General features: G+C 48.9%; 1 protein-coding gene across 1 annotated transcript; it reads left to right on the top strand.

The window, feature by feature from the left end:
- The first annotated feature begins 1929 nt into the window (after positions 1-1929).
- Positions 1930-7910, top strand: Fabp1 (fatty acid binding protein 1). Its single transcript, XM_036180406.1, has 4 exons — positions 1930-2038; positions 3621-3793; positions 5615-5707; positions 7780-7910. The coding sequence occupies exons 1-4, from the start codon at positions 1972-1974 to the stop codon at positions 7828-7830; spliced, it is 384 nt and encodes a 127-aa protein (XP_036036299.1). The 5' UTR covers positions 1930-1971; the 3' UTR covers positions 7831-7910.
- The last annotated feature ends 2684 nt before the right edge of the window (positions 7911-10594 follow it).

Raw genomic sequence — 10594 nt, 5'->3', positions numbered from 1 at the left:
AACAAACAAACAAACAAACAAACAATACCAAGTGTGGGAAGAGAGGAGCGGGCTGTCAGGCTGAGGCAACAACTTCCATCCTTTTCACAGCTTTGTCCACTGGCTCTCAGGCCAGCCACAGCCACATGAAGGACACACACGCCCATGTGCGTGCACACATGCACACTTGCCCTCCAGTCTCCTTGTTTCTGGACTCGTATGATTCACTGATTACAGGACTGGTTTGCTGATCTGACTACTCTATATCTCTCATTGCCTCCTAACTACAAGAGCCATGGCCTCGTTATCTTTTGATGCTTTTTTCTCTTTGCTGAACCATCACTGATTGAATTCATCCCATGTGCCAGACATTGGGAATACTGAGGAAGGAGCACAGTGGAGAAGGATGCTGAGACGTCAGCCCAGCTGAATGGAGGAGGAGGATGGGTGGGGGTGTTATAAAGTGCTCCCCTAGCTGGGAGAAGGGGAAAAGGGCAGAAGAAGAGACACAAACTCCAAGACAGAGTGGAGACCCCTGACACCTTTGGCTGGCCCTGTGACTGCGACCTCCAGAGAAAGGGGTTTGACTAAAGCTGGCTTCTGCAAGCCTAGCAGCCACACTAGAAGTCTAGACAATGACAGTCACTTTCCAAGACAAAAGTGGGAGCTCGTGATAGCAGAGTGCAAGTTCTGTTGAGAGCAGTCGTCACAGCCAGGACAGCAGACCCAGGGACCTTCCACCTCATCTGGGACCTGTGACCGCTAGAGCACTAGAGACCATCAGAGGTTTAAAACTGAGGCATGGCACACCCCAGGTTCTGATTTACAACAGTCTATGTAGCCTCCAGGTAGAGAGCTGAAGGCTGTGGGTGCAGAGCCTGATGCTAAAGACTAGACAGAGAGAGAACCGGGGTGTAAAGCATCCCTTGCTGAGAAGTGCCTCAAACACAAGATCTGGGGGATAAAGATCCTCATCTTCACAGGGGATGAAGCATCCCTACGCCTTCTGCCCAAGGGCAGTTCCAGTCAGACCAAACTCCCATGGATCACCTCAGTTCTCTGTTCCTGCCTTGAGGCAGGGATGGGGCAAGTCAGCAGGCAGTGCTTTCTCCTTCCCTTGACTTGTCTCTGTCAAACAAACACATCTAATCGTCTACACCGCTGCTGTAAGGAACTTACACCTGCTGACAGTGATACCCTGTTGGCACTTCAAAAGGGAGGCCTGCCTGGACTGTGGAACTGCCCGGAATCACTGAGGAAGAATTCTCAGAATACAAAACAGCTCTAGGGGGTTGGTGATTTAGCTCAGAGTGGAGCTCTTGAAGGCCCTGGGTTCTGTCCTCAGCTCCGGCAAAAAAGAAAAAAAAAAAAGGACAAAACAGCTCTAGGGACTGATGACATGTATGTAAAATTCTGTTTGTATGATAATGAAAGGTTGAGAAACAAACATAAGGTTCTTTGGAAAGGGTTTCGAGTTCATAACACCCATATACATGAATGTGTTTTTATATATTTATATGATATGTGTGTGCATACATAGCTACATCATGTATATAAATATATGCATACATACAAGTGTACAAACACACATGTACACCTATGTGTACATGCATGTGTACATTGTTAGAGACATGATTCACATATGTCTGTTGCACATATACATCTGTGTACATCCATTTCATGCACACACACTTACTGCATTAGCGGTGGTATGTCACCATAAAGGCGATATTACAGAGAGCTTTGTACTTCACTGGCACTCACCAATGTTTGCTGAATTAGAACAAACCTCTGCCTTGCCCATTCTGATTTTTATCGTTGACCATTGCTCTCAGGAGTTAATGTTTGAACCTGGCCATAAAGAAATCGACAAGCACTGACCTATGGCCTATATTTGAGGAGGAAGAAGCCCCTTATAAAATAGCCAAGAGGGGGTGGCCTGGCAGGCAGAGCTGCTGTGGTCAGCTGTGGAAAGGAAGCCTCATCGCCACCATGAACTTCTCCGGCAAGTACCAACTGCAGAGCCAAGAGAACTTTGAGCCCTTCATGAAGGCAATGGGTAAGTGCTCGGTGGGATGCCAAAGCTGATGTAACGGCAATGAGGGGCTAGCTCTGCTCTCAGCAGCTAATCAAGCTCTGATGCTGAGGAAGGGTCCAGGCTATCCCAAATTTAGGAGTGCTTTAGTGACTCTCCTGGTCCCTTGCTACTTACACTGTCCCTCACTGGACAAGGCCACCAGGAGCGGTGGAAACGACACTGAGCTGGATTGACGTGTGTGTCCTGGTACTTCATCATGACCTTGTTCATCCGCTCACCCATTCATTCACTTTTCTAGGAGTCATTGGTTCAAGACCAACCATACCTCAAGCTCTATGCTTGTACATATGCCAGGGAGATAGAGTGTGTGATAAGCTGCAACCCTGACCAACGTTTGGAGACAAAGCGCTACAATACTGACCAATTATTTGGAGATAAACGCAATGACGTGTCCCTCAGTGTGGATGACTTTATACCAGGCATTGCAATGCCCACGTTTAGTACTCACCATAAAACTGAGTTGATCACTGTTGAGACAGCTGAGGCTGAGAGAGGAGAAGTAGCCACAAAGGCTGCTGTATCGGAAATATTTGAGTTGGAGTCAGAAGCAGGTGCTGGGTCCCAGAGACCCTAGTGAAATGGCCTACATCTCTCAGGGTATAGGAGGGAAGCCTGGTGCTGAAGGCCAAGCCTGGGACCAGGGAGAGAAGAGTGCATTCCAGAAAGAGAGAGTCCTGTGGGCAGAGGACGAGGTGGGACGAAGGAGGGTGGCGACAGGGAAAAGACAGGAAACAGCAAGAGCAGGGAAAGGAGGACACTCAGGTCATCCTGGGACTCAAAGCTTCTTGTGTGGACAAGTCACAGCTCACAAATTCAAGGACCCCTTGGCCTTATAAAGGGCTCTCTACTCTTGCTGTGAATTCATGATTCCTGTGCACCTCCATTCATGTAAAAGCACGGATTTGCTCTGAAATCTGCAAAGCCCTATGCTAGGGCAAAGGACTTATGGACATTACCCACAAGAGCCTTGACTCCAGAGGCCACAGAAAGTGTGCCTGACATGGTTACACTTGTGTGTGGGACCATTTAAATTGGAAGATAAACATCCTGGAGGATTAAGTGTTCCCACTCTAAGAACAAGGCCACTAAACAAGGGGAAAATTGGGAGGGAGGGTGAGTAAAAAGCAGAGAGCCACAAAGGAAAGGGCCTCAGGCCAAATGAGGTTCTTTATCACAAGTGAATTGATGGGGCTGGGAATGCAGATCAGTGCTTGCCTAGCAATTCATGGAGCCCTGGGTTCAGTCCCCACACCATAGAAACCTGGTATGGTGACACACAACTGTAATCCCAGCACTAGGGAGGTACAAGCAGGAGAATCAGATGCTCAAGGTCACCTTCAACTATATAGTGAATTAAGGCTAGCCTCGGCTACAAGCTACTCTGCCTCAAAAGCTAATAATAATTGGGAAAATAGTAGCAGCCCACTGACTTTGTCAGAAACCAAAGCTCACAGGTCTGCTTTATAGAAGTGTGTGGTACCTCAGGAATGTACAGTGATCTCCACTGCTCCCCCAGACTCTAACTTGACATGGGCTCTTCCAGGTCTGCCTGAAGATCTCATCCAGAAGGGGAAGGACATCAAGGGGATTTCAGAAATCGAGCATAACGGGAAGCATGTCAAGCTCACCATCACCTATGGGCCCAAAGTGCTTCACAACGAGTTCACCTTGGGGGAGGAGTGTGAGCTGGAGACCATGAGTGGGGAAAAGGTCAAGGTATGTAGTCCCACTTCCTGTTCCCCCAAATTCTCCTGATAGAGATCATGTCACTAAACCCACTTCAGGCAAGAGACACAGAGAGCTCTGAGAACAGACTTCTCAGTGTCTCAGATACCATGAAACATCTGGGCTCTCTCTATGGACGATGTGGGGGAAATGGGGCACAGAGCAGGACCCTCAGGCACAGTGCTCCAGGCTCTCAGGTCCTACAGGGAGAGCCCGGAACTGGGGCAAGTCAGTGAAAACCTTTTCCTGAGCCAGGGAGCTTCACCTCCTGGGGCAATGGTTCCAGGCGGCAGTGCCAGCTGGCCATGGGCTGTGTGAGCAATGGACAGGTGATCACAGAGATCCAGGTGCTGTGGGTCCTGCCATCTGCCCCTCCCTAGGAAGCCCGCATCCCCCAGGGAAGCCAGTGGACTGTGCCTCTGTTCTCTCCACTCCTGCCTTTCCTGGCAGCTTTGTGCCTCAGGCTCAGCAGGAGTCACTGCCTCTTCAGGTTGTTCTTCTTTCTCCTTTTCTCACATGTCAAGGTGAAGAGCAGAGGGGGATTGGGTGGGGTGCCATGGGCTTTCCAATGGCCCATTGGGAAGGCAGATTTTTGTCCTTATGTCTTTTGTTCCTGACTCTACTTCTTCCTCCCCCTCCCTTGCTTCCCTCCATCCCTCCCTTGCTTCCCTCCATCCCCCCCTTGCTTCCCTCCATCCCTCCCTTGCTTCCCTCCCCTCCCGTGCTTCCCTCTCCCCTCCCTTGCTTCCCTCCCCCCTTGCTTCCCTCCCTCCCTCCCTTGCTTCCCTCCCCTCCCTTGCTTCCCTCCCCTCCCTTGCTTCCCTCCATCCCTCCCTTTCTTCCCTCCCCCTCCCTTGCTTCCCTCCCCCTTGCTTCCCTCCCCCCTTGCTTCCCTCCCTCCCTTGCTTCCCTCCATCCCTCCCTTGCTTCCCTCCCCCTTGCTTCCCTCCATCTCCCGCTTCCCTCCCCCCCCTTGCTTCCCTCCCCTCCCTGCTTCCCTCCCCCCTCCCTTGCTTCCCTCCCCCCTCCCTTGCTTCCCTCCCTCCCTTGCTTCCCTCTCCCCTTACATTCCCTTCCCCTCCCTAGCTTTCCCTCCCCCCTCCTTGCTTGCCTCCCTCCTTGCTTCCCTTCCCCCCCTTACTTCCTTCCTCCCTTGCTTCCTCCCCTCCCTTGCTTCCCTTCCCCCTTACTTCCCCTCCCCCTCCCTTGCTTCCCTCCCCCTCCGCTTGCTCCCTTCCTCCCTTGCTTCCTTCCCCCCCTTACTTCCCTCGCCCCTCCTTGCTTCCTCCCCTCCTTGCTTCCCCTCCCTCCCTTGCTTCCTTTCTTCTTATTCTCCCCCTCCCCCAGCATCTTGCCATGTAGCCCAGACTGGCCTCAAACTCAGGCTCTTCCCGCTCCTGCCTCCTGAGCACTGGAATTAAAAGTGCCACACTGTGCCCAGCCACTTCAGTTTACCACTGTCCTTGATGTATAAGGCTTAGAATTGGTGTCACAAAAGGAAAGACTAAAGATCTGCCAAAGCGAAGTGTGTCCCCTCAGCGGCTGGTGATTAGAGTTCTGCTGCCACCTCCCTCTATAAGCTTGAGAAATAGGATTTTATATTTTATTTTACAATTTTTTTTCAGGGGAGAAGCACTTAGGCAGGCTTGACATTCTCTTTCATTTATAAGTACACTCAATTTCCATTCAGTGCTAGAGAACTAGAGAGGAACAGGACATTGACATATTGCCAATGGTCACCATGCGGGGAAGTGACCTCATAGCGTCATTGCCAGGCCTTTGCTCATGGGTCATGACCTCTCTTCCCTGCAGACAGTGGTTAATATGGAAGGTGACAATAAGATGGTGACAAGTTTCAAAGGCGTGAAGTCCGTGACCGAACTCAACGGCGACACAATCATCAATGTAAGTCGGCACTCTGGTCTTGCCATCCCACAGCTTGTGGGGAATGGAGATGTAAAGGGTGAGGGGCAGTTGTATGACATCTCTCATTGTCCATCTTTTCCTCCCCAAGATCTTGACTTTAGTCAGTGTCTTCCTCCACTTAAGGGATCAATTATATGCCGTGTAGTTAATACATATTGTCTCGAATCTTTGGAACACCACTTTTCTATGTGGGAAAAGTAAGACTATGACCAGAAGAGCTGGTCAAATGGCGGTCGGGTCTCCTAGAACTAGGTCCGTCTCTTGAGCTAATCTCCCAGTTGTTCACTATCAAGCCCTAAAGGAAGCTGTTCACACTGTAGACAGTGGGGATTTGCACTCAGTACATCTGCAGCCATCTTGTTCTGACCAAACCAGGGCTGGACATCAGGGTGATGTTCTGACAGACAGAAGAGCAGTGTCTTGAGGAAGGGGCGCCTTTTCTAAGTACCTGGTGCCTCTCACCTCCACTCCCACCTCCAGGCTGCCCTTCCACTTCCAGAGTCAGCCACTCCCACCCCCTCCGCCTCTCCTCCTTGCCCACTTCCTGCCTTTCCCCATGCCAACGGCACCTAAACGGGATGGGGTGAGAGGTACCTGGTGTGCTGAGACACAGGACAGGATATGCAGAACACAGCTTGCTATTTCCTGTCTCTGCTGGGGTGGGGCCGCACACCTCCCTATAGGACAGAAGTCCGTTCAACCCAGAGATGTCCCCAGACTTCACTCCATCTGCACATCTCCTACCCAGGAGGCCTCCATGCTTCCTGCAGCAGTACTTCCCCTCAGGGTAAGACCTGCACAAAAGCTTGGCTCTCTCATTGCTGTTCCTATTTGATGACATCAGAGTGATTAACAGCCACAGCCTGTCCTTCTGTCTCAGCACTAACCAACGAGTCACACAGGCTGCCATCTTCCACAGCTCAGGTCTAGTGAATGCCTCTGCCCATGGAGCCTTGGCGTAAAGTCATACTTCTACCCAGTTTATGGGTGCTAATGAATGACACCCTGAGTGTGTACTCCCGTGCAATCATCCTCCATGCCTCGCTGTTGGTAACATCCTGTCCATAGCCTACATGATAATTGGTAGTGTTCCTCCCAAGGTCAGGTCTTCTAGCTCTCCTTTGTACCCAGAATGCACTTTAGGGGGTCACAGAAAACAGCCACCTGTCCGAGTGACATCATCTGGGCAAGTGAAAACCTCTCCCAACCATGGAGAGAGAGGGCGTCAACACGAAGCAAGGTTCAGTCCCCATTCTTGCCCCTCACTCTCACAACAGAGCGGTGAGCAGAGAGGAGCTGCCCTGGACAGAGTCCAGATGCATTTCTCTAGTCTTCCGTCTTCTATGGGAAACTCGGACAACGGATTTCATAATCAGGCCAACCTATCCAAGACCACATAGCTGATGTGATAAAACCAGGGCTCCAACCCAGGGTGTGATTGCCAGAGCTAAGGAGCTCCTTTTCCACTTGATAACCTAAGACACAAAATCAGAGTCGTGAGAGGGCTGGAAGGACCATTCACCTACAACCCTGAAACTGGCGTGTTTTGTTTTTCTTGCTATGCTGAGACTTTGAGCATGCTCAGTAAGCATCCTGCATGCAAACCCATGGCTAGTGTTCTCATGTGCTTCATTCACAAGTTTAAAAGGAAAATTATAAAGCCCCTACTATATTCCATTCTAGTTGCCCGGTGTATCCGTGTACATATCCTGTGTTCAGCCACAGGCAGTCAATGGGCAGTAATAGATCTCAATGAAACTTTGAGACAACGGATTGGACTGCTCTGGATGGTTTTTCTATAGCTGTCATTGATTTAAGAAATAATTCAATGGCTGGCAGGACAGCCCTCCACATGAACAAGAGAAGTGACAAGACACAGCATGGTGTTTCAGAAAAAGATGCCCATCATTCCTCTGCCCATAAAGAAAATGAATATTTTTAAAGGTGCTTCACATGTTAGCACACTTGGGATCACTTGAGGAGATCATTTTTTGTTTGTTTTACAATTCATCATCAACAAAATATTTCATAATCTCTCTTCTGACTTTCAGACCATGACACTGGGCGACCTTGTCTACAAGAGAATCAGCAAGAGAATTTAAACAAAGCTGCATTTTATATTCTTTTACAGTGTAAAATTTATACAATAAAGTCAACTTTGTTTTGAAAGCATTTCTTCTTGATGGCTTCTCATTGTACCACTAATCTTTTTCTTTTTAATTGTGTGGGGGGAGGGGGGGATTAAACCCAAGGACTCTCACATGTGAGCATAAGCTCTGTCACTGAGTTACACCCCAAGCCCTGGTGTTTTCAGTGAGCATTGATCACTTATAACTTTGTAATTATAATCTGTGTCACTCTACCAGCTTAGACCCTGAATACCAACCTCTGACTCAGGTGTCCCTGAAAAGAATGCCAAGTCTGGCCGGATGTGTGGCGTGCGCAGTGTGCCCTCTCTCTGTTAGCCATTGACAGGAACTGGCACAAGGAGGATGCAGTGAGTCTCAGGGTGTCTCTGTAGAAGGACAGGGATGAGGAAGACCAGGCAGGCCAGGGAGAGCCGCTGCCATGAACACAGCCACGTGTGACCCACCCGTCATTGGGAAGTGCCCAAAGGTTGGGCACTCAGCTACCAAATGATCAACTTTTTCTCTTGTTGAGGAATTAATATACCAAAGCAGAGCAGGTGGGATTCCTCCCACGACCTGGGCAGAAGCAGGAAGCAGAAAGTGGAACCAACCCCCTGAATACTACTTTGTCCCAGTCCTGGGAGCTTGATAGGAGTTGAATTACCCAGCAGAAATCCACACACTGAAATCCTAATGCCCGGTCACTCAGAATGTGACCTTATTTAGAAACACGTTATTGCAGCTATCAAAGACCATAGGGGAAATATGGCGGGCTCCTAATTCAATATGGCCAATGTCCTTATTGAGACATACCCTAGAAACATCTATGTGAAGACTGGCATTGTGCTGACACACACCAAGGAGTTCTCAGAAGCCAACAGAGCCTTGGACCAGATGCTCTCAGAGGGAACTTGGCACTGCCAACACCAGATCTCAAACTTCCAACCTCCAAAACTGTGAGGGCTGCTGCTCAAGCCACTCGATTTAGAGAACAATCATAAAATCATCCAGTTGTCAGACACCGAATTGCTGCCCACTTCTGCCACTACCACCCTTGGAGTCTTTCAGTACCAGAAGTAGCCTAGCCTGTAGAAGCCTCGGTAAAGAGTAAGCAGCTACAGTAGAAAATAAAAACCAATAGCATACACCAACATGCCAGTCACAGAAATAAATTCTAGACTGAAGAGCTAAGTAAATAAATACGAAATGTTGCAAGTAGACATAGCATCCAGGAATGATAGTATATGGTTGTAATTCCAGCATTTGGAAGGTGAAGGCAGGAGGTTCAAGGTGTTCAAAGCCACCCTCAACTACAGGGAGTCTGAGGCCAGCCTGAGCTAGATGAGTCCCTACCTCCAAACAAAACAGCTAAGAAATAGAAAGAAGCCAGATGATGTTGGCACTCGCCTTTAATCCCAGCCCTCAGGAGGCAGAACCAGGTGGATCTCTATGAGTCCAAGGCCAGTCTGGTCTACAGAGTGAGTTCCAAGACATCTAGGGATACACTCAGAAACCCTGTCTTTAAAATAAAATAAAAAAAAAAAAAAAGACGGAAAGAAAAAGAAATAGAAAGAAAAGAAAAACATGTGGTAGTGGATAGCCTCTAATACATACGACTTTCTTTTAAAGTCTTAATTATTAATATCTTTGTGTGCCTGTGCCGGAGTACCCTCAGAGGCTGGAAGAAGGTGTCAGATTCCCTGGAAATGGAGTTATAGGCAGTTGTGATCCGCCTGATGTAGCTGCTGGAAACTGGAGTCCACTATAAAGGCCCCTCAAAGTGCATGAGTGCCCAGGTCCTGCTCCTGAGGACCTCCAACTGCCAGGCTCTGCCCACAGAACACTCTAAAGGCAGTAACGTCCAGACCCAGCTCCTCCAGATGCAAGCAGCTAGGCTCTGCCCTATAGAGTACAAATCCCAAACTCAGGACTTGAAAATCCAGTCCCTAGCCTTGACATCTCACCAATCCCTGTACTAGCCCCAAGCTCAGGACTTGACATCCCACCAATCCCTGGATTATCCCCAAGCTCAGGATTTGACATCCCACCAATCCCCACCCTGGAAAGCTCCCCACTAAAGAAACCCTCTATAAGCCCTGTTTTCTGCTCGGTTCTCTGCTGCTTCTCACTCAAGCAGAGGCCGTCACCCTCCTGGGTTTCTCCCTCCCAGTAAATCTTTTACGTGAGGTTTGTTGTGCAGTGTGAGTTTGGGGTATTCTTTGCTCTCCGTTGTTAGAATGCCCTTTCCTTCAGAACTACAACTCTTGCACTGGGGAAACCTTCCCCCTCAGAGCTGCAACACCTCCAGTGGGGAAGCTTTCCCTCTCAGAGCTGTAACATCCACTGGGGAAGCCTTTCCCCTCAGAGCTGTAATACTTACACTTTGCAACAGTCGTATACACTCAACTATTGAGCCATTTCCCTAGCACTGCATTTCCTATATAAAGTGCAAAGACCACAAGGAAAAGATTTGACTTCATCAAACTAACCATCAAAATTTGAAGGTTGCATGGCAAAAAGATAATGTAAACATGAAAAGCAGTACTGTGGGAGAGCACACTTGTGGCTTATGTAATGAAGGTTATAGAATATAAAACTCTTCCACAAATTAAAATAAATGACCAACAAAGCAGGTCAAGGACATGTTTATTTTTGCTATAATTATAACTGAGGTGGGAATGTAAGATGAGGTGCCCAAGTATAAAAGAGCTAGCCAAAGTTAACATTGCTTACACCC

Source organism: Onychomys torridus, chromosome 3 (genome assembly GCF_903995425.1).
Source record: "Onychomys torridus chromosome 3, mOncTor1.1, whole genome shotgun sequence".
Lineage (NCBI taxonomy): Eukaryota > Metazoa > Chordata > Mammalia > Rodentia > Cricetidae > Onychomys > Onychomys torridus.
Note: the sequence above shows the minus strand (reverse complement) of the source record. Positions and strands in the feature narration are given on the sequence as shown.